At 49.2% G+C, this 23,150-nt stretch overlaps 1 protein-coding gene and 1 long non-coding RNA gene across 4 annotated transcripts in view; one reads left to right on the plus strand and one right to left on the minus strand.

Annotated features, from left to right (window-relative positions):
* The window catches only part of LOC138978510 (caspase-8-like), a 45,554-nt gene extending 32,461 nt beyond the window's left edge, over positions 1-13,093 (plus strand). For all 3 annotated transcript variants that reach the window (XM_070351248.1, XM_070351247.1, XM_070351249.1), the window contains exons 10-11: positions 7,289-7,435; positions 9,267-13,093. In XM_070351248.1, the coding sequence (XP_070207349.1) occupies positions 7,289-7,429 (141 nt within the window). In that variant the 3' untranslated portion in view covers positions 7,430-7,435; positions 9,267-13,093. The remainder of the gene's footprint in view (positions 1-7,288; positions 7,436-9,266) is intronic.
* LOC138978515 (uncharacterized) overlaps positions 1-23,150 on the minus strand; it is a 308,348-nt gene that overhangs the window by 88,521 nt on the left and 196,677 nt on the right. The gene's annotated exons all lie outside the window — the stretch shown is intronic.

The following is a 23,150-nucleotide window of genomic DNA, read 5'->3' on the forward strand; positions in this document are numbered from 1 at the left end:
CCACTCTTCCCTACCCTTCTTCTTCCCGTCACTGGGTTCATGTGGTACCCAACCGGCTTATCGCTTTGGGGCCATTAAAATTATTTGTGTGAGATCTTTTCGAATGCAGAGCTTTCAATGCCAAGGGCATATTGCATCTCCCTGATTAAAATAAAGGGATCTTTTCTTATTATCTGTTCAACAGCGCTAATGTTTTCGAGGATAACGGATAAAATGAGTAGACAAGGGTGGGTATCATTTTCGAGGCTTCATCTACCCGGTTTAACATTGCTGTACCAGTTTTACAACACGTTACAAAGAGCGTTAATTCCAAAACATTTCGCCCAGCTTTCATGCAAATCAGCCTCTTTTAACCTTTATATTAATTTAGATTTACCAAGCACAATGTTATTTTGCATATAGCCCCTTAACTACCGAAAGAAAACGAAAGTGAAACTAGAGTTATACCCCAGAGTGACCGCCCTTTGCAGGTGGCGCCAGCAGTGCTTGGCGCCAAGCACGCCAGCTGGAATGCGGCACAGGCAACGCGGGCGCGCCACTCATCACTTCACCTCTTTTCGCCGACGTGTACACATCGTCTGTGCTTCATGGTCTAGTTTCCTGGATCTTTTACCGTCTGTTTTTCGTCAGTGATTCTTGGCTTACGCTTCTTGGAAGAAAATATATAAAGAAGATTAAGCCTCTTCATGTTCTTTGTGTCACGGTGCTTTTTCCCCCGTTTTCTGGTGGAATACTGTTGGTTTTGTGATCTTCTCAAGCGACCGGTCGTCCTCTTCGTTCAGGGAAGTGACAAAATTTTTTACTATCTTTGATTCAGCTATCGTTTGCTTGCTAGCTTTACTTTCTTCTTCGTTCTATTCAGAATAAACTCATGTCTGGTTCGGAACAGAACCGGGATAGCACGGGACGTTGGGCCCCCAGCCCGGACCCCACTCCTAACGCTCTTCGTAAGAGACGTTCTAAGCAGAGAAAGTTAGAACTTCTTCAACAAAGGTTGTTGAGCGCGCCGATTTCTGGCCGCTCGACCCCGGATCCCCCTTCCTCTCTGGGAGGGGACTCCGAGGTTCAACCCTCCCCCTCTCACTCCCCTTTACGGAGTGAGACATCCTCTGAGTTACTAGTCGGTCCCGGGGGGCAGGTGGGTGGTTCGATTTTACCTGACTACCCTCCTCCTCCCGGCCTTCAGGGTCAGGGTTCGGACCAATTGCGGGGTCAAGTTACGGAGGCTTTGGCGGCGGTCTCATCTCTCCCCGCCACTGCCTCCCACCCCCCCGCATCGTCCACCGCGGCACTCTCTGCGGCTTGCCAAGTTCTCCGAGACGCTGGTTTCCTTGGTTTTTCATCCGTCCAGGCATTCGCAACCCCTTGCATGTCCTCGGATTTGGATGGCCTGGTCACGGCGGTTGACCGGGCCCCTCCCGGGGTCACTGGCCCGGACGGGGCCGTGATCGGGGCCATGAGCCTGGACGCGGCCCCGGCCCGGGCCACGAGCCTGGACGCGGCCCGGTCGGCTGGCCTGGACGGGACCGCGGCCCGGGCCCTGTGCGTCTACGGGGCTGGGGCCGGGGCCGGGGCCTCTGGCCTGGTCGGGGCCCGGGCCGGGGCCGCTGGCCTGGTTGGGGCCCGGGCCCCGTGCCCCAGCGGGGCCGGGGCCCGCCGTGCCCCGACAGGGCCGGGGCCCACGCTCCGGGCCTGGTCGGGGCCCGGGCCCCGTGCGCCGACGGGGCCGGGGCCCGGGCTCCGGGCCTGGTGTGGGCCCCGGCCCGGGTCCCGTGCGCCGACGGGGCCGGGGCCCGGGCCGCGCCCCTGAACGGGGCCGCGATTTGGGACGTCTCCCGTTCCGCGCCTCCTAACGGGGCCGCGGCCCGGGACTGCCCTGATATGGCCTCTACTCATGGGGGACATATCCCACAGGCGGTGTCTTCTTCAGTTCTGGTGGGCTCTGGTTTCGACCACCCTCAGGACTTTGATTTAGGCTCGCCCTCAGCTTTTCAGGAGTTTGAGGACATCTCGTCGGAGGACGATTTGTATCCGGAACTTCAGTTACCCTCTAGGGTTGCTGAGACATCTTCGGACAGTCGTCTTCTTTCAATGATGTCCTCATTCAAAGAAGAACTCTTTTCTCTGAAGAGCTCCTTTCAGGGGCAGCTTGACTCTCTCTCCTCTGCGGTCCGGGGTAGAGGGTCCGGTTCTATACCGTCAACCACCCCCTCCGAGACCCCCTCGGTCCCCCAGGCTCCACATCCTGGGGGCCCTCCTTCTCCGCTGACTCTTTTTGAGTCAGAGGAGATTTCCCCCGAGGACCCGTCTGCCGACAGGTCCACGGTAACGACCACCTTCCTCAACCTGTTGGCGGACATGTTGGGGGACGGGGCGTTTTCTGAGGGCCAGTCCTCTAAGGCTACCGCTCGGGCGGCCTTCGACTCTATGCAGGGGGGTCCCTTGAGTGACCGGCGCTCGCGCTTACGCCTGACCTGTCACCCTAACCTGCGGTTGGCGTGGGACCTGGTGCTCCAGTCCTTCCGGTCTAATGATTCGGACAAGTCTGGCAGCATTGTCCCCCCAGAGGCCCAGGACACTGCTCCTTCTTTCCCCAATCCTAGGGACCCTTTTTCTTTCTCTAGGATGACTTGTAAAAGTGGGGGACAGTTCGCGTTCGACTCCAGCACCCTCCCCTTCCAACACACCAGTAAGGCGGTGGGTGCCGATAACGAACCCTTTCGGGGCTCTGCCCCTGCAGTGTCCTCCTTCGCTTTGCCCCCGTTGGCTTTTTCGCATTTGGAGGGAGTCGTCAGCGACTCCCTTCAATGTCTCTCCAATGCATGGCATTGGTCAGACGCTGCCATCAACTCGACGGGTACGGTGACCTCTGGTTCCAACCTCCGGTCCGGTTTCACGCCCCTAGCCCAAGTGGACGGTAACCAGGCCGGACACGCTTTCTCTGCCCTTAGGGCAGCTATGACCTCTCAGACGGAACTTCTCCTCCGTCTGAGAGCTCAGCTGGTCGCTCTGTTCCGCGACGCACATCTTAAATCTTCCTACCTCTCACCTGAGGAAAGGCGGACTCTGCGGAACACCCTAACCACGCCTTCTGCACTTTTCAATCCCGGCACTGTCAAGGCCATGGTTGAACAGTCACACAAGCGTCGTCAGGCGGATTTCCTGGTAGGGTCGCGGGCGTGCTCGGCACCCCCTCCCAAACGGCATAAGGGCAACCCATCCAAAGAGTCCCGCCCTCCTGCCACCCAAACCTCTTCTTTTCAACCGGCTCGGCCCACCCAAGGGTTCGACCGCCGCCAGCCTGAATCCCAAAATTTTCGCCGTCCTCAGCCCGTCGGGCAGAAGCGGCAGAAGGCTAGGAAACCAGGGCAGAAGGGCCCCCAGAAGCGGCAACCTCCTTCTGGTCCCTTTTGACTCGCCCCGCCCGACCTCCCAACACTCCGCCCCTCTCCCGTCCTCCGTGGGCTCTCTTCGGCGTGCTCTCCCGGCTTGGGAAAAACACGTTCGAAATCAGTATGTGTTGAGAGTTGTGCGGACGGGGTACTCTTTCCCTCTGGTTTCCCCCCCTCCGCTCACGGTCGTTCCCATTGCTTTCCCAGAACCAAGCGACCCCTCTCGGGCTCTTGCTCTGGACGCAGAGGTCCGGGACCTATTGACAAAAGGCGCCATCTTCCCGGTGCCCAATCCCGGCCCGGGATTTTACGCCCGTCTCTTCACGGTCCCCAAAAAGAACGGCGAGTTCCGGCCGATTCTCGACCTCTCTGCTCTGAACGAGCACATTCAAAAGTCTCCTTTCAAGATGGAAACCCCCTCCTCCATCAGACTTGCCATCCGGCCGGGGGACTGGGCCACGTCTCTCGACCTATCGGACGCTTATTTCCACATCCTGGTCCACGAGAACGTTCAACACCTCCTCCGGTTCGTCTGGTCAGGGGTGGCCTACCAGTTTCGGGCCCTCCCCTTCGGTCTATCTCTGGCCCCCCTCATTTTCACCAAGGTCACCAGAGAACTGGCCGCCTTGGTTCGGGCGGGGGGAGTTCGTCTGAAGCTCTACCTCGACGATTGGCTGACCCTGGCCGCATCCCAGTCCCTCTGTCGGACTCACTCGCGCCTGGTCATGGACCGGACTTCAGAGTTGGGCTTCCTGATCAACCACTCCAAGTCCGACCTCCACCCGTCCCAATCCTTTGTCTATTTGGGCATGGCTTTCGACACGGTGGCTTACACGGTGGCCCCCACCTCAGCCCGTCTCGACGCCTTGGCGTCAGGGATTGCGCGACTCAGTGCTCGCCGCACCGTTACCCTTCGTCACCTTTGCCAACTCTTGGGTACGATGGAGTCTCTTTCCCCCCTCCTTCCCCTGGGGAGGGTGCACAAGCGTGCCCTCCAACGAGAGGTCGCTCTCCGGTCCTCGAAACCACCTGTCTACTCGCAGGTGATCACTCTGGGTCCGTGGTTTCTGACCGCTGTCTCTCAGTGGTTAGACCCGGTGTGGCTGAGGACTCCGGTACCCATCCAGCCCCCGGCCCCTCAGGTGTTCCTTTTCACAGACGCCTCCAAGTCCGGCTGGGGCGCTCACCTCGATCTTCTCGAGACCTCCGGCCTCTGGAGCCATCAGGAGTCTCTACTCCACATCAATCTTCTCGAGATGGAGGCAGTTCGCCTCTCTCTCCTGCACTTTGCTCCTACCCTTCGGGGAAAGTCTGTTCTTCTCCACGGGGACAACACAGTCTGCCTAGCTTACCTGAAAAACCAGGGGGGCACACACTCAACGTCCCTCTCGTTGAAGGCCGAGCAGATCTTGCTTTGGTGTTTCCAGCAGAACATCCTCCTCTCAGTGCAGTTCATCCCGGGGAAACTGAACTCCCTCGCGGATCTCCTCAGTCGCCGAGATCAGATTTTGCCGACCGAGTGGACCATCTCCCACAAGGCTCTTCTTCCTCTGTGGTCTCACTGGTTCACTCCGTTAGTGGATCTCTTTGCCACCCGGTACAGCAAGCGACTCCCTCTGTACGTGAGCCCGTTTCACGACCCCATGGCCTTCGGAAAGGACGCGTTTGCTCTGCCATGGTCGGGACTCCAAGCTTACGCCTATCCCCCGACTGCTCTGGTAACCCGCGTCCTAGCCAAGTACGCTCAGGAGAGGCCCACACTGCTTTTGGTCGCGCCCTTTTGGCCCAAGGCAACTTGGTTCCCCGAACTGGCCGCGCTCTCCCACGTCCCCCCGTTCGACCTCAACCTCGACACGTTCAGTCTCCTGCAGCCTCGATCGGGCATACCACACCCCGCGCCCGACTCTCTCCGCCTGACCGCCTGGCTTTTGTGCGGTCAAAGCTGCGAACATTAGGACTTTCGTCTCACGCTGTTTCCCTGTCTCTTGACGCGCGGCGTCCCTCTACTAACAACCTTTACTCCCTGCGCTGGTCCACTTGGGTTTCATTCGCTGCCGGACTGAAATTCGACCCATTACAGCCTTCTCCTGCTCAGTTGGCTAATTTCCTTTCCTCTCTTCACTTACAGAAAGGTTTCAAAGCTTGTACCCTCTTAGGGTACAAATCGTCGGTCACCAGTACTATCGCGGCTGCCACAGGGGTTAAGCCTCTCCATCTCATTCACTCTTCTCTCATCACCAATCTGATCGATGGCATTAAGAACCGTTCTGTGCGCAAAACAGTCTCCTTTCCCAAATGGGACGTTTTTCTCGTGCTTAGCGCCTTGAGGTCTCCGCCGTTCGAACCTCTGAGCTCTGCCTCCCTCCGGGACCTCACTCTCAAGACCGTTTTTCTTGTTTCGCTCGCAACTGCTCGCAGAGTCAGTGGCATCCACGCCATCAGTGGTCTCCCACACGATGTCGAGTTTGCCCCCGACCTTTCGTCTCTGACTCTTTCCTTTTTGCCGGAATTCAGGGCAAAAAACCAACTGGCTGACGTGTTCTCAGCCCCCCTCGTCATCCCCTCTCTCACTCGGGATCTTGACCCTGACGACCCGGATAGGTTTTTATGCCCTGTTCGGGCCATAAAGACCTATCTTAACCGTACTGCTTCTCATAGGGCCTCTAAACGAGCCTTGTTTATCTCCCTTCTGCCCAACATAGAACGAGATATCTCCAAGCAGACGATTGCTCGCTGGTTAGTTTTTTTGATCAAACAAATTTACAAAAACGCTAACCTGACACGAACGACTCCGGTTCGTGCACATGAGATCCGGGCCATCAGTTCCTCACTCAGTTTTGTTCGGGGGGTGCCGCTGACCCAAGTCATGCACGCAGCCTACTGGAGGTCTGTGTCTACCTTCACAGACTTCTACCTCCGCACGTTCTCGGCTAGACGGGGAGACGAGACCTACGGCATCAAGAAAGCCGTTCTCGCCCAATCCCTTGTCTCTCTTTAGGTGAGTGCTTCTTACAGTAGATATGTTGTTATTCTCACCTCCTTGGTTCATTCAGACAGGGCCAAGGTCCTTAGGCGTTCGATGCGCGTGCACCTCTGCCTTTTCCCTGCTCTGACAACCTTCTTGGGAAGTAATAGGACATGGGATCCCAACCTCCTCGGTGGTATTCTATGCAAAATAACATTGTGCTTGGTAAATCTAAATTAATCATGAAAATTTATATTAATTTTCTTATTTATTTATACTTACCAACACAATGTTATTCTTATTGCTCCCTCCCTCCTCCCCTCTTCACATGCCTATTCGGTTTTATAGGTGAAGTGATGAGTGGCGCGCCCGCGTTGCCTGTGCCGCATTCCAGCTGGCGTGCTTGGCGCCAAGCACTGCTGGCGCCACCTGCAAAGGGCGGTCACTCTGGGGTATAACTCTAGTTTCACTTTCGTTTTCTTTCGGTAGTTAAGGGGCTATATGCAAAATAACATTGTGTTGGTAAGTATAAATAAATAAGAAAATTAATATAAATTTTCATGTTTGTAGTTATTGTATGCTTGGAAATCACGAGTTTTGAGCTTTATGGCGCAATCTCATACATTGCTCAGTCAGTAACTTCCCGAGTCGATTATGTGGAAACGAAATAACTCTGGAACTTCATTTTTTGTGTCAAGCCTCACGATAGTCCACTATTTGACGGCATGATTTTGTATTGAACGTCATATTGCCAGGAGTCTGGATTCTAAATAATAATGGAACAGCCCTCGTATAGCACAAGAGGAGCAGACCAAAACAGAAAAGTCATTTCAATCTTCTTTTCTTTTACAGGCGGTCACTTATTTTTCAACATTATGTGACGCTGTGCATTATCTGGTTTTATTACCTGATGGTTTATTTTTTGGCACAGGTCAACTCTGATGTATCTCGCAAAGTGTCCAGAACGCCCCAGAGTGAGATGGACCGTATGTCACAGATGTCTGAGTACAAGAGTTCCCTGCGTCAGCCCTACCTCTTTTTCTACCCTGGCATTGGTGCTCCTTCTGTCTGATGATGGGTAAGTACCCCTCCTTTCCCTTTAAAAAAAAAATTGTCGTTGATTGGTTGTTTTGTCATTGTTTTTTGTTTGTTTGTGTGGTTTTGTTTTATTTTTGTTTCTTCTTTGTTTGTCGATTTGATGCCTTGAAAGTCCCTTTTTACGACCTCTAAAATTCTGGGAAAATCAGAGGAAGTCTTAAAATGGCGGTAGATTTATGGAGGTTCTGAACAGAAAATGTAGATAAGAATTGTCTCTAAATTTGAGGGGGGGGGGGCGGGGGGGAGGGGCGGCACTCTATGTATGTCACCTATTAGCTGACTGTATGTCATTTGCATTCATGGGTAATGCAGTTGTAAAGTCATCACCCCATTCTTGTAATTCATTTGATTTACTGTTGTGACTGAGTGTCCAGTTTCTATTGGAGCAAGGCCTGAAGTTTCTGACCTTTTTCCAGTTTTTCCAGTGGTCATTAGCCCCCCCCCCCCCCCAACAACAAAAATGTTTACGGTAACATAGGCAAAAAAAAGTAGGGTCGGTAGGTCGGGATTTTTTTTTTTTTTTTTTTTCCTCCAAAAAAACATATTTTTCAGTTATTTTGCCAATTTTTTTTTTTTTTAATTTTTTTTTCTTCTTCCCCAAATGCCCCAAAAAAGTCATGGGTCGCGCAAAAAAATAGGGTCGGTCGGGATACCGTAAACAGACTATTTTTTTTTTGGGGGGGGGGGGGGGGGGGGGGCCTTAGGGTTACTCTATGAAAGTATGGGAGTATTCAGTTTGGTCATTGGCGATATACAAAAAATTGGAAGACAGGGGGCCCGGTAGCTCAGTTGGTAGAGCACTGGACTTGTGATCAGAAGGTCGCAGGTTCGAATTCGGGCCGGGACGGACACAGGTCAACTTTATGTGCAGACCCAGAGACGGAAGCCATGTCCCACCCCCGTGTCATCACAATGGCACGTAAAAGACCTTGGTCATTCTGCCATAAGTGCAGGTGGCTGAATACACCTAAACACGCAGACACCTGGGTAGCGCGACTCCGTTGCTGCTAGCTTTCCACTGGGAGGAAGCGACCCGAATTTCCCAGCGATGGGACAATAATGAAAATGAAAAAAAAAAAAAAATGTTTTCCCTTTTACTAATTGTCTTTTATATAAAAGACTGGGTATGAGCTTATTTAGAACTAGATGATTACCCGCTTCGCCGGGAAGAAGTAGAGCCGAATACCAGGCTGTGCCTGTGCCGGGTGCACGAAGGAAAGGAGATAAACGCGCAAAACACTGGAGACCTTCTAAAAATAGTAACATGCAGTGACCTTCTAAAAATAGTAACGTAGTAACGGGAATATGGATTGACGCCACACGGAGGAAGGGAGTCAATCGCGGCTGAAAACACTGGAGAAGATAAGGAAGAGTTACTGGTAGTGGATCCCGACAACAAAAAAAACAAAAAAACAAAAATCGGTTTAGCGCACACAGCGCTGCGCGCTGAGAGCACGTGTTGAAATATCTCATCGATGAGGTTGTGTCCGGGGTGTAGCTGAATACGGTGTCCAAATTTGAAAAAGATCCACCGAGAACTTTGGCCGTGCATCGCGAACAGACAGACAGACAGACAGACAGACACTAGTGTATATATATATATAGACACCTTTAAAAATGTTTTATGTAAATTTGGAGTCTTGTTGTTGTTGTGTTTTTAACTTGTATTGTGGTAAGTGTTTTGGATCGTGACTTCTATTTTTGAGAAAAGGAAATTATACTTCAATACAGTAGAGCAATTATAGTTCTACATTCTGAGACTAAATGACTCTTTCAGATTACCATATTTTACACAATTTATTCATTTGCAGTGACCTGATCATCGAAATGGGGTTGCTCTTACCAACCACATCTTCTCCGTCCTGTCAGCATTATTGTTATTACATTTTCTTCATCGTTCATCTCATCTTGGGTGCAGCTGTGCTGTGCTACTTCAAGACTTGTCTGGACAAACTGCTGCTACCACTGGTTACAAGAGTGGGATTTGAACACTGATTCACGTAAATACGCTATAGATTGCACATACTCTTACTTACTTATTGCACATACTTGTCTGAACAATCGCCTAACCCCAGGAGGTTGAGGTGGGTTACACCCAAAGAATTCATAAGATTTCATTCAATGTTGGTAGTATTGCTGCTTTTTTGCGGAGGCCACAACCATGGAAGCTTTTTTCGTTTTTCCTCAAGTCCCATTCCTGTGGTTACTAAAAATATGAGTACCCTTTTAAGACCTCCACAAATCTGAGAAAATCGGGTCTTAAAAAGGAGTGAGTCTTAAAATGGGGGTTTGTTTGTTTGTTCGTTCATGGGCTGAAACTCCCACGGCTTTTACGTGTATGACCGTTTTTACCCCGCCATTTAGGCAGCCATACGCCGCTTTCGGATGAAGCATGCTGGGTATTTTCATGTTTCTATAACCCACCGAACTCTGACATAGATTACAGGATCTTTTTCATGCGCACTTGGTCTTGTGCTTGCGTGTACACACGGGGGTGTTCGGACACCGAGGAGAGTCTGCGCACAAAGTTGACTCTGAGAAATTAATCTCTCGCCGAACGTGGGGACGAACTCACGCTGACAGCGGCCAACTGGATACGAATCCAGCGCGCTACCGACTGAGCTACATCCCCGCCCAAAATGGGGGTAATTTTACAGAGGTTTTAAACAGAAAGTCTGCGAAAACAAGGTCTTAAAAAGGAGGAAGTCTTAAATTGGGGGGTCTTTAAAGGGGGGTTGCACTGTACAATGTAATTGGCACGTAAGTTGTAATTGGCAAATTGCTGTTATGACGCTAAATTTTCTTGCTACTTTTCTTTCTTGTTTGCTTGGTTTTAAGTATGTATACTATCTTACTCTTGGCAGTGACGGGCGCTGTGGCGGGGTGGTAAGACGTCGGCCTCTTGATCGGAAGGTCGAGGGTTCGAATCCCGGCCCGGCCGCCTGGTGGGTTAAGTGTGGAGATTTTTCCGATCTCCCAGGTCAACTTATGTGCAGACCTGCTAGTGGCTTATCCCCCTTCGTGTGTACACGCAAGCACAAGACCAAGTGCGCACGGAAAAGATCCTGTAATCCATGTCAGAGTTTGGTGGGTTATAGAAACACGAAAATATCCAGCATGCGTCCTCCGAAAGCGGCGTATGGCTGCCTAAATGGCGGGGTAAAAACGGTCATACACGTAAAATTCCACTCGTGCAAAAACACGAGTGTACGTGGGAGTCTAAGCCCATAAACGAAGAAGAAGAAGACTCTTGGCAGTGAAATTGTTTGCGAGGATAAGCAAGTGTAAAGTCATCAAAGCTTTGGGAGATAGATGCTTCCTTTATTTCGACCATCATGTGAAGTTGAAACCTCAATCATCTCTTCTTGTTGTGGTTAAGCTTAGCTGTTGTAGGGCTCACTTCAAAAAAATAATTATCTTGTGTGATGGTGATACTGTGTGGTGTTGTGAGCTTAGGAAGCAGTGTTTTGTCCAAATCGTGCACATCATGTACAGTGGTGCCAGTGATGAGAAGACACCCTTTGGACCGACTAAAAGCGTTCCTACATTGCAGGTGGCCTGTCATGACAGTTATAATTAGGTCAAGATAATAGACAAGAACTACAGAAAGTGTCCTTTATTTAATCAATCAATCAATCAATATGAGGCTTATATCGCGCGTATTCCGTGGGTACAGTTCTAAGCGTAGGGATTTTTATTTTTTTTAATGTTTTTTTTTATGCAATTTATATCGCGCACATATTCAAGGCGCAGGAATTTATTTATGCCGTGTGAGATGGAAGTTTTTTACACAATACATCACGCATTCACATCGGCCAGCAGATCGCTGCCATTTCGGAGCATATCCTACTTTTCGCGGCCTATTATTCCAAGTCACACGGGTATTTTGGTGGACATTTTTATCTATGCCTATACAATTTTGCCAGGAAAGACCCTTTTGTCCATCGTGGGATCTTTAACGTGCACACCCCAATGTAGTGTACACGAAGGGACCTCGGTTTTTCGTCTCATCCGAAAGACTAGCACTTGAACCCACCACCTAGGTTAGGAAAGTGCGTTACCACTCGGCCACCCAGTCCTTAGTTCAGTCAAGATAGTACAAGACGAAAAGTACTAGATCAAGTAACAGGCTATATATTGAGTTGAACAAAATAGTGACTGAACTTTCAATGATACAGAGAGAAGAGGTTTGGGGATAGCACTTGTGTTTATATACCATGTGAGCACATGATCCAATAGACGAATTCCGGAAATAACTATGTCGGGTTTGTATGGGTTGTGAAACGCATGTGACGGGCGCAGTGGCGTGGTGGTAAGACGTCGGCCTCCTAATCGGGAGGTCGTGAGTTCGAATCCCGGTCGCTGCCGCCTGGTGGGTTAAGAGTGGAGATTTTTCCAATCGTCCGGGTCAACTTATGTGCAGACCTGCTTAGTGTCTTCACCCCCTTCGTGTGTACACACAAGCACAAGACCAAGTGCGCACGGAAAAGATCCTGTAATCCATGTCGGAGTTCGGTGGGTTATGGAAACACGGAAATACCCAGCAAGCCTACTCAACGAAAGCGGAGTGAAGCTGACTGTGCTCTCAGAGTATAGTGTGGGGAACCCAAATGGGCAAACGAGCTCACACGTCACCAGAAAATTCTGGAACGCTGAAGAAGAAGTAGAAGAAACGCATGTACAGGAAGCACATGGCAATGTTTGTCTGTGCAAATGCAAGGGTACTCACTCTTGCAGAACCCATGCAAACCCGAAAGAGTTATTTCCAAAAATCGTTTCCTTTGTGGGTCTCAAGATTTTTGTGCAGGGATTTCGTTAGCACATGGTACCTTTGACATGTTGTGTACATACTGATTGCATTTTATTGAGAATATATGCGGATTACATTGTATTGAGAATACATGCTGATTACATTGTATTGAGAATACATACTAATTACATTGTATTGAGAATACATACTGATCACTTCCCGCAGTGGGGCACTGCGGTTATGAAATTAAAGGCCCCTCCTGTTTTTGGAACCGCAGGAGCTTTCTAGTTTGCTGTTAGGTAGATTTTTGGTTCCTCTTTCCTGTCATGCTCTCTTTTTCTTCATGAATTCTTTTCTTTTTTCTGCCTTCTTGCTCATTCACCTGTATTTTTTCCAAAAATCTCTTCTCTTGCCGCTTGTCTCGCGATTCATGTATAGTTTAATCTGTTAGTGTTCTGATGTAAGTCCAGCAGTAGATAGGTTAAGCCTATTTTAACATACTGGAAACTGGTAATCTTCCAGTAGGTATTAATTTAGTTTTACTAAAGCCTGCTGGGACACAAGTAATGGGTTAGTGCATTTGTAAACAGGAATCGCTTGACAAGTGGCCCCCTTCATCCCCCCCTTCCTCGTCCTGATATGGCTCTGCGTAGTCGGCTGGACGTTAAGCAACAAATAAACAAACAAACACCCCTCACTATTGATTGGCCCCTCCTTTGTTTGTCATAGGTTTTGCAAGAAAAGGTCACCCTTCCACAACACATACAAACCTAAAAGCGTTTTTTTCTTCTAACTCGTCTATTCAACATGGTACTTTTGGCAGGTAAATGAACATGTCAGAGAAAGGTTTTGCAAGCTTTACTTATTAAATCAGTGTTACTGAACTTGTTTGTTGTGTTACCAGGTTGTCTTTTCTCTATATCTCTCTGATTATGGGTGAAGTGCACAACAGGCTCCAGTGGGTAAAGGCTCACTCCTAATGAAAACAATTGAGATCCAAGCAATCTCTAACCTAGTTATATAGGATAAGATCATCACTTGGACACATTCAAAATCAATACCTTGACTACTTGTGCTGATTTGGATTTTGTTTGAAATAATTTCTTGAAGGCCATTGGTTTGTTTTAATGACATTAATTAGTCAGAAAATGTCCACTGTTGACAGAGAGCACCTAGGCTGTTCATTTTTGGTTTGTGTCTTAAACTGGAGAGATGGTTTTATCTCATTTAAGAGCCTGGCCATATTTGAGATAGTGATACATGTTATCAATGAAGGAGTGTGCCTTTAACTGCAGGAACTAACTTGCACTCTCTGTCTCTTATTTCATATATTTTGAAATTGGAACTTAAATGAAGCATGGGCTTGAAAGCAAAAATATTCCTCCTCAACACCCGAAAGGTTGACATCGCACACACAAGCACGCACGCAAACAAACACACACACAAAGTGTGCATTTTTAAGATACCTGCTTTCACCTGTAAGACAGCATTCTGCATTATAAACACATGTACAGTACCCGGCGAAAGAACAGTTTCCTTCACGCCCACAGTTGCAAGTGATTTTTCAAATTGTATTATTACCCAACTCACATATAGCAATTAACTCTAGTTCAGTGCTGGTAACGCTGTACGCGTTCCCCTTGGTAACAAGGGAGACCACCCTAAAAAAGAGTGATCCATCCCATAATATCAGACCGATGTCCGGTCCAACATCCGTATGCGTGCGCATACGCCGCCATTTGTATCATTCTCTCTCAGCGGTTCAACTGGGAAGGACGCTCCTGATGTACGCTCCTGCTGTCTTCAGCTTTTCGCCATAGTCTTTGGCTTTGGCATCTCCCCTTGGTCGTCGCCTAACTTTACACCTGTACCTACGCTGTGTGGTGAGATCTTTCCGTTTTGTTATAACTTTAGCGACGTTTTCGTCGCTCGTTTGTACTTGTGAAATTTTTCTGAAATTGTTTTCTGTGAAATTTTTCGTGAGTTGTTTGCTATGGCGGAGGCTGCGCTTGTTGATAGCGCTAAACGGAAGCCTAGTTCGAGGCAGGTACCTGACGATACGCCTCCAAAAATTAGCTCGAGGAAAGATAAGGGCGCAGGAAAATCCGCGTCTGTTTCTTCTGATTCAACTTCTGTTAAATCTCCCGTGCTAGCAGACGCCAGTTTAACTTCCGGTCAGACTTGTTTACGTTCTGACAAGAGTAGTATTTCGGGCGTAGCTTCTTCTGCTTCAACTTCAGCTGGCTGCCCTGGGTTAGCGCCAGTTGAAGTTGCGTCTTTGTTGTTGACGCTGAGCGCTCAAGTTTCGACATTAGCGTCGGAATTATCTTCCACTCGGGAGGAATTGCGTGCTCTTCCGTCGGGTGTTTCTGATGTTCTTTCCTTAGCACAGTTACGGCAGTCTCCTGCAGTTCCGGCTTCGACTTCCGCTAAGCCTTCGGCGACTGTGACTCGGGCGGATGTCCATGCTTCGCAGGATGGGGGTACCAACTTGGTGTCTCTCCTGAATGTGACACCAGTACAAGGTATGTCTACACCGCTTGCCGGTGTGCGAGCTCAGGGGGCTCTCTCGTGTGTTGGAGGCCGTGAGAGTTCTTATGAGCAGCGAAAGGACGAACGTATCCGTAGGTCTCTTGACGAGAATATCGGGGACCGTTTTAGTCCTCTTCCGCCCAGGGGGCAGGAAGTGGTCGGTTCTGCCGACGATAAACTGTCTGATGTTCTGCCTCCTGGCTCCGAGCTTGATCTCGAGTCGGAGGGTAGGGCGGACGACGGGGATGCCTCAGTGGTAGAGGATTCATAACTGAATTTGCCCGTGAAGCTGTCAGCCGCAGTGGCGCTGGCGGCGGAAACGGCGTTCAGATACTTTCCGGAAGGGGTGGTGAAGGACAAGGTTCAGCTTCACCCACCTCGTTCTGCTTTTGACGATTTCCGGAGTGCACAGGAGCAACGGCCTCGCTTCCGCTTCCGGGAATCGTCAACTATTGCCTACGAAATGGCAAACGTTTTGTGTGGGAAACGCAAACCGGCGGTGCCGTTGTTGGTTCAGCACGGCGAGGCCCCGGAAGACGTTGTCTCTTGGCTGGCTCAGCCTGGGGCTCGAGCTGCTTCCGGTGTTCCGAAGTTCAAGCTTAACCCTTATCCTTTGAAGCTGATTGACACTTTTGCTCTGCCGTCAGGGGCACTTCCGGTGACGCCGGAACTTGCTGCTTTGAGAGAAGATGGTTACAATAGGGATAGAGTTGTCCCATGTACTGACGGTTCTCTCGCAGCTTTGGAGGAAGTTGGAAGGTCTTTGCTGGAGCTCACGTCCCTGTCAGAGTCTCTGCAAAGGTCCTTGTCCAGATCGATTGCCACATCTCTCGATCCTTTTGAATTTCGTTTTGACGCGTCGCCGACAGATGTTTCGACACTGCTGGCTACGCTGGGCAAGGTGACTAGAGAACAGGTTGCTTTGTCTGCCAGGCTGTATACTCACGCAGTGCATTCAAGGAGGTCAGCCTTTTTGACGGGGTCCAGATTTCGGGATACCGCGACCATTGAGAGGCTGAAGGTCTCCCCTTTTGCTGAGGGGTCTCTCTTAGGGCAAGCGTCTTTCGATGCCCTCCAGAAAGAGACGCAAGACGCGCGGGATGTAGCGATCGCGCGTTTGGCTTCACAGGGCTTCCAGAAGCCTCAGGGCAAGCCTCAGACGCAGGCGTTTTCTTCAGCTAAGCCTCAGACGTCCTCGTCTGGTGGTGGGAAGGCCCAGAAGCAGTCATTCTCCTCCAGGGGTAGGGGGCGTGGAGCTCCATACCCTAAGAGGGGTCAGTCTTTTGGGGGTTCCAGGGGGTCGGGGCGTAAGCCTCACCCCCAATGAAACTTCCCCGAACAGCACATCCCGGTGGCTCCCGCGCTGGTTGTAGCGGGCGGCCCGTCCAGGGCCCTTTCTTCCTGGCTGCAACTGGTGGCCAGCAAGTGGGTCACTGGGATAGTGCGTTCGGGGTTCCGGCTTCTCTGGTCAGGGCAGAAGGCTCCCCTGGTCAGGATAATCCCGCCCTGCAGGGCGCCAAAGGATTTGGTGGCACGGAACGCGGTCCAGGAGGAGGTCTCGGCTCTGCTGCTCAAAGGAGCTATAGAGGAGATCTTGGACGCGCGGTCCCCGGGGTTTTACGGCAGACTTTTCGTAGTGCCGAAAGCCTCGGGGGCGTGGAGGCCTGTGTTAGATCTTTCTCCTTTGAACAAGTTTCTGAGAGTAATCAAGTTTACCATGGAAACTCCATCTTCGGTTCGGGAGGCCTTACGGCCGGGAGATTGGGCAACGTCGATCGATCTAACAGACGCTTACTTTCACGTCCTCATACATGTCTCGGACAGGAAGTGGCTTCGCTTCCCTTGGGGCGGCAAAGCTTACTAGTTCAGGGCTCTGCCGTTCGGCCTGTCTTTAGCTCCTTGGATTTTCACGATTGTGGTCAGGCAGCTTTGCGCTCTTGTGAGACAGGAAGGCATCCGTCTCAGAGCTTACCTAGACGATTGGTTAATCCTTCACCAGAACAGGGGTCTTTGCGAGGCTCATACGCAGAGGGTGCTGAGCCGGGCGGCACAGCTGGGTTTCTCTGTCAACCTGACAAAATCCGAGTTGGATCCATCCCAGACGTTTACGTACCTGGGCATGGAATTCGACACACTTCGGTGGTCTGTCCGTCCGTCTCAAAGGCGGATCGACAAGCTTCAGGGTCTGATTCGGTCTCTCTACGGAGAGAATCATGCCAGTGCAAGGGTTCTGACTTCGGTTCTGGGTCAGATGGAATCCATGGCTTCCCTCATTCCGTTGGGCAGGGTTCACAAGAGGCCTTTTCAGGCCTCCCTGCAGTCAAGGTGGGATCAGACATCCCAGGACAGGAGTGTTCCGATCGCACTGGGAACTTGGTTTCAGCAGACCACAGGTGTGTGGCTTCTTCCGGATTTGTTCCTGGGAGTTCCCATTGTTCGTCCACCGCCGGAGAGTTGTTTACGGACGCATCTCTGACGGGGTGGGGTGCTCATCTGGACGAGCACATGGTTTCGGGAGTTTGGGATTGCTCTCAGGCCTCCCTACATATCAATGTACTGGAGTTGGAGGCCGTTTCCCTGGCGCTTCTAGCGTTCAAGCCTTTCCTGGAGGGCAGTCATGTACGTCTTCACACCGACAACATGTCTGTCGCGTCGTATGTGAACAAGCAGGGGGGGACTCGGTCTCACAGTCTTTCCGACATTGCATGTCGCATTCTCAAGTGGTGTCACGCCCAGCACATTCTGTTGTCAGCGGTGTACTTGAAGGGCAGTCTAAACGTCCTTGCAGACACTTTGAGCAGAGGGGACAGGATTGTTCATTCAGAGTGGACTCTCACACACCAGTCTTTGCAGCGGCTTTGGTCGCAGATCGACAAGCCCAAGATAGATCTCTTTGCGACGAGGTTTTCGGCGAGACTTCCTCTCTTTGTGTCCCCCTTCCCGGATCCTCTGGCCTGGAAGGTGAATGCTCTGGAAGTGGATTGGTCAGATCTTCCGGCGTATGCCTTCCCTCCGTTCTGCCTCTTAGGCAAAGTCCTCAGGAAAGTGGACTTGGAGAAACCAGCGCTGGTTCTGGTCGCTCCTCTGTGGCCAAGCCAGCACTGGTTTCCCGACCTACTGCGTCTAGCAGTTCGGCCCCCGATCCCTCTCGCCCTGAAAAGAGGAGATCTCGTGCAGCCTCGGTCTGGCGTTCAGCACGAGAACCCACAGATCCTGGCCCTTCACGCGTGGATTCTGTCCGAAGCGCTTTGCGTAGGGCAGGGGCCTCTTCCTCTACTCTGAGATTCGTTGGACATGCACATAGAAAATCGACTTCTTCGGTTTACTCATCGCACTGGGCTTCTTGGTCTAGGTGGTGCGCGCTTAACGGGGTTAAACCTCTTTCACCTAGGTCTATTCATGTAGCCAACCATCTGTCTTGGTTGGCTGATCAGGGGGCTTCTCCCTCTTCTATTAGGGTCCGGAGGTCTGCGATCTCTTCGACCCTCGCGCAATTAGGCCACAAAATTTCGCTCGGAGGGGTTATCGCTAGTGTTATTAAGGGGGCTGCCCTTTTAGCAGCTCGTTCAAAATCGCTTCTCCCTGCGTGGGATTTGTTTTTGGTCTTACGTTTTTTAGCCTCGGATGAGTTCGAGCCTCTTTTGTCAGCCAGTTTGGCTGAATTGACGCGTAAGACTGTGTTTTTAACGCTTCTCTCTACTTCGAGGAGAGGTAGTGAGGTGCACTCTTTGTCGGGTTTAGACAAGGATTTTGCGTTCGAGAAGGATGGTTCCATTTCTCTCAAATTTGTTCCCGGCTTTCTCGCGAAAAACCAGAAACCTGGCCAGCTTTCTCCAATCTTGCGCATTCCACCCTTGAGCAAGATTTTGGCTCCTGGAGATCCTGATATTGCAAATTGTCCCGTGAGAGCTCTCTGATGTTACCTGTCTCGAACTCGGCCTGTTAGGTCAGAAAGTCAAAAACTTCTTTTCATATCTTTAAACACGGCTAGGTGTAAGGATATAGCGAAGGTGACTCTGACCAAATGGATCTCCACTCTGATCAAACGAGCATATGCCTGGTGGCAATTGCAGTCGGGTGACGTTAGGGCAGTGTTGCCTCTCACCGCGGCTAGAACCCATGAGGCGAGAGCCTGGGCATCCTCAGTGGCAGTTCTTCGGTCCGGCAAGCTAGCCGAGGTACTGGAAGCTGCGTACTGGCGCTCTGAGGACATCTTCGTCAATTATTACCTCAGAGACGTCTCTTCTGTAAGGCAGGATGGAAGCTCCGCGCTGCCTGCCATGGTAGCGGCGGGACAAGTCCTGCGTGCCTAGTTTTTGGTAAGTACCCACCACCTATAGTAGCAATCTGCTATATGTGAGTTGGGTAATAATATGTAATTTAATCCAAAATTTTAATAATAAATTTTCATTTAATTAATATACTTACCCAACTCACATCGTTTAAACCCTCCCGCCTCCCCGCTGTGGTGGTATTGGGTTCTAAAAAAGTAGTGAGTTGGGCTTCGTTCGAATGATACAAATGGCGGCGTATGCGCACGCATACGGATGTTGGACCGGACATCGGTCTGATATTATGGGATGGATCACTCTTTTTTAGGGTGGTCTCCCTTGTTACCAAGGGGAACGCGTACAGCGTTACCAGCACTGAACTAGAGTTAATTGCTATATGTGAGTTGGGTAAGTATATTAATTAAATGAAAATTTATTATTAAAATTTTGGATTAGTGCATCAGCATAGTATTTAGTCGTTTTTGTTTTTTTACTTTTCATAAATTGGGTTATACAGGGAAGGGGTCAAGCGAGTCGTGAATGCAGGCAAAACGTGTCACTTCACGTGACACGCTACAAAAATCGTAAAGATGCTCTTTTTTTTTTTAACAAGGTAAAGACACTTGTGGAGGCAATTCATTTTTCAACAAGATCATTACATTAAAATTATTCGCCAAAGCATTTAATACTCCAGCAAATGAGCATAGATCACTTAGTGTTAAAAAGGGTTGTTTGGCAAAAGCTCATTCGCACGAAATCGACGTTATGATTTCTTTGAAAACCAGGTGCTATTTGTGGCCAAGTGTCGGGTCTACACGAACAGACTCAGACTATGACTAGAAAAAAAATCCTGCGCTTTTTTTTCTTTTTTGTGTGAACATCGATCGATTAGCGATAGTGATTCGTATGCAAGTACTATGAAGCCAAACGCATTCTTCCCCCCTCCCTTAACACATATTTACAGACACATGCACACAAATACACGCACGCACACACACACACACACACACACACATCCATACACAGATAAACAAAGTCGCGAAGATGTCACGCAAGAGCGCTTCGCAGTGCTGAAATGGACGCCAACTGTCACTTTGATGATCGCTGTTTGTCTGTCATTAGATATTAAAAGTTATCATCTTTCTCACATGCTTCAAAACAACAGACACAGAGACAAAGACACACGCACACACAAACACTGACTCAAATTCACACCGCCACACACTTGAACACACTCACCGGCGCGAACGCACACGGATAAGTGTTGTTTTTGTTCAAACCTAAACACAAACACATCAGTTTATTCACACAGAAATACCAACACACACGTGTGTTTGTTTGCGTGTGCCGGAGTCATGTGTGTGCGCGCGGGTGCGTGTGTGTATGTCTTCGTGTGTCAGTTTGTCAAGTTGTTTGTTGTGTGGGTGCCTGCTGGCGGGCGGGCGTGTGTGTTCGTGCGTCCATGCGTGTGTGTGCGCCGCAGTGTACTCAAGCCAAGCATTATTTATTTATTTGCTGTTGCTTTTCGGGTCCAGCGGACCATAATAGGCCAAATCAGGACCCCCGGCAAGCCAAGCAACATTCCTGTGTACTGCACGTGGTTGTAATACAATCAATTATGTTTTTCTGTCTTATGTTTTATAAGTTGACCTAGCAGGTCGGAAAACTGAACTTCTTACATGTATTTATGTCAGCCTCAGTGCAGCCCGCACCAGGCCAGGCTAACATAGCACAGTGTCCATCAGTGACTGGCATCGCGGCGCCGACAACTGAACAGGCAAACTGACTGACTTAAGAACAAGAAGAAATTACAGATTATGTTTCAACATATTACTGAAATCTTAGTCTAACTTGTACGACCAGGGCCAATGGCAATGCGGAAAAGTAAACCAGTCAGACACAGCAGTGCCAGTGTCGGTCAACGCCAGAAATGAGACCTGCAGTGAGCTGTCCCGCCGCGGAGGCTACTCGGTGTGGCCATAGACCAATGGTCTATGGTGTGGCGAAGTGGACCAACACGCGGAATGCCGAATGGATATGACCGGCCCGGGGTGTCAGTATCATTCTGAACACATAACGGCATCAATCAATCGAGCCTCGCTGAGAAGTTGTTCTGAACACATAACGGCCTCAATCAATCGAGCCACGCTGAGAAGTTGTTCTGAACACATAGGCCTAACGGCCTCAATCAATCGAGCCGGCCTCACTGAGAAGTTGTTCTGAACACATAACGGCCTCTGAATCACTGGCAATCGAGCCTCGCGGAGAAGTTGTTCTGAACACAAATAACGGCCTCAATCAATCGAGCCTCGCTGAGAAGTTGTTCTCTTTCTTTAATACTTTTTTTTTCGTAGCTGCTCGCCATTAGTAAACCCAGATAGTACAACTTGGTTAAGGCGGACAATTACGAAAGAAGATGAAGAAAGAACGCGCTTTCAAAGGCTAAACACGGCACAACAAAAAGCTGGCTACATTTACCAAAGTCTCTAAAACGCAACATATAATATATACAGTATAATATGCATGGGGAAAATAAATCTTAATCCTTTGTCTTAGCCCTGCGCCACAATTCTCAGCATAAAGGGATGTCCACACTGAATCGAGTGAACATGTTGAAAATTGACAATTTTGTAGAGGTCAAGGTCAGAGTTCAAGGGGTGAGGTGACCACCCAAAACAGTTTCCCTGTAAACTCAAAATTGAAGTTTTGTTAAATATCGCAGGTAGCATGTCGCATAAAAACACGAGGAAAGTTGTAGTGTAAGAAAAAGCGGACAGGTAACAGTTAAAAGCTGGAATTGGAAATATCTGGAATATGTACAAGATGAATTTCAACACTTCAACAAAATTAAAAATAATAACAATAAATCATGCAAGGAATAATGGCGGTAAACTGCTATCAGCCCCAATTAGCATTCCGTGTGCAGGCCATTGCACAGTATAGTACTACTACTAGTAGTAACTAGTATTGGGACAATGAGACCAAAATTCTAGTTTTGATAAAAAAAATATCAATTCAAATTTAATATTAGTTTTCAAATTCATCAAAATGTACAGCTCTCTATAGTCGGCTAGAATTTAAGCAATGAGTAACAAACATCAAACTGCGTCTCTCTCTCGACAAACGGACAAAAATCATTGTTTTTAACCAAAGAACAAACTTGATGATGGCATTGAAGGTCATTGTCTTGGCACTGTGAAAAAATTACAGCAATACATGCACCCAGCTGTGGTAGAAACTGTGACCTAAAGTATTATTGTGCTTAGTTTGAAGCTGGTCTTGTTTCAACTTTTTAAGCAAAAACAAATTGACATTTTTTTACTTTTCAGTTTCTTTGACCTTGTGTGTCTACTGTGTCACTCCAAATAGATGTGGTTCAACCGAGACGTAATGCTCTAAATCAGCAATGTATCCAACATAGAGCATGGTACCAGCAGATGCAGGAGCATGAATCACAATACTTCTTGGCTGAGTAACCACTGTTATTGACAGTCCCAGTACTCGACTTGTGCCCTCCACAGCAAGTGCATCAGCGCTTGTTCCATTTTTACGGAGATCTGTTACATATTGATCAAAAGATTTACCCACAATAAACAATCCAACAACAACTTGCTCGGCATGGCTCATGTTATCTAAATAGTCACAAACCAGCTTTCTAATGGAGCCTGCAGAGGAATTTCCCTGTCCAGTCCTAGTGAGCTGATTGCTTATTGCATGAAAAAAGCAATTTCCATCACTTGGTGTCTCCCCACGTAGTCTGAAATTCTGTGACTGAAGAAATGTAGCAAACTGTTGCATAGACGATTGAACATGGTCAATATGTTTTTGATGCGAAGCAATACTGGCAGAAATTGTCATGTCTATCACATTCACAGGGTTACAAAATGCCGAGTTGTCCATCACAATTCACATTCACTCGGTCAGAGATTGTCGTGGAAGAAGATACTATTCTGTCAGACATTACATCCATTGGGACAGCGTCTACTGTGTCAGAAGAGACCATCTTTGTCCCAGTGGATGTGGTGTCTGACCTAGTTGTCTCTTCCGACTCAACAGTTTCAGTCTCAGTGGATGTGGTGTCTGTCTCTTCTGACTCAACAGTCTCTGTTCCAGTGGATGTCGTGTCTGATATAACGTGAGAA

Source organism: Littorina saxatilis, linkage group LG10 (assembly GCF_037325665.1).
Source record: "Littorina saxatilis isolate snail1 linkage group LG10, US_GU_Lsax_2.0, whole genome shotgun sequence".
NCBI classification, from domain to species: domain Eukaryota; kingdom Metazoa; phylum Mollusca; class Gastropoda; order Littorinimorpha; family Littorinidae; genus Littorina; species Littorina saxatilis.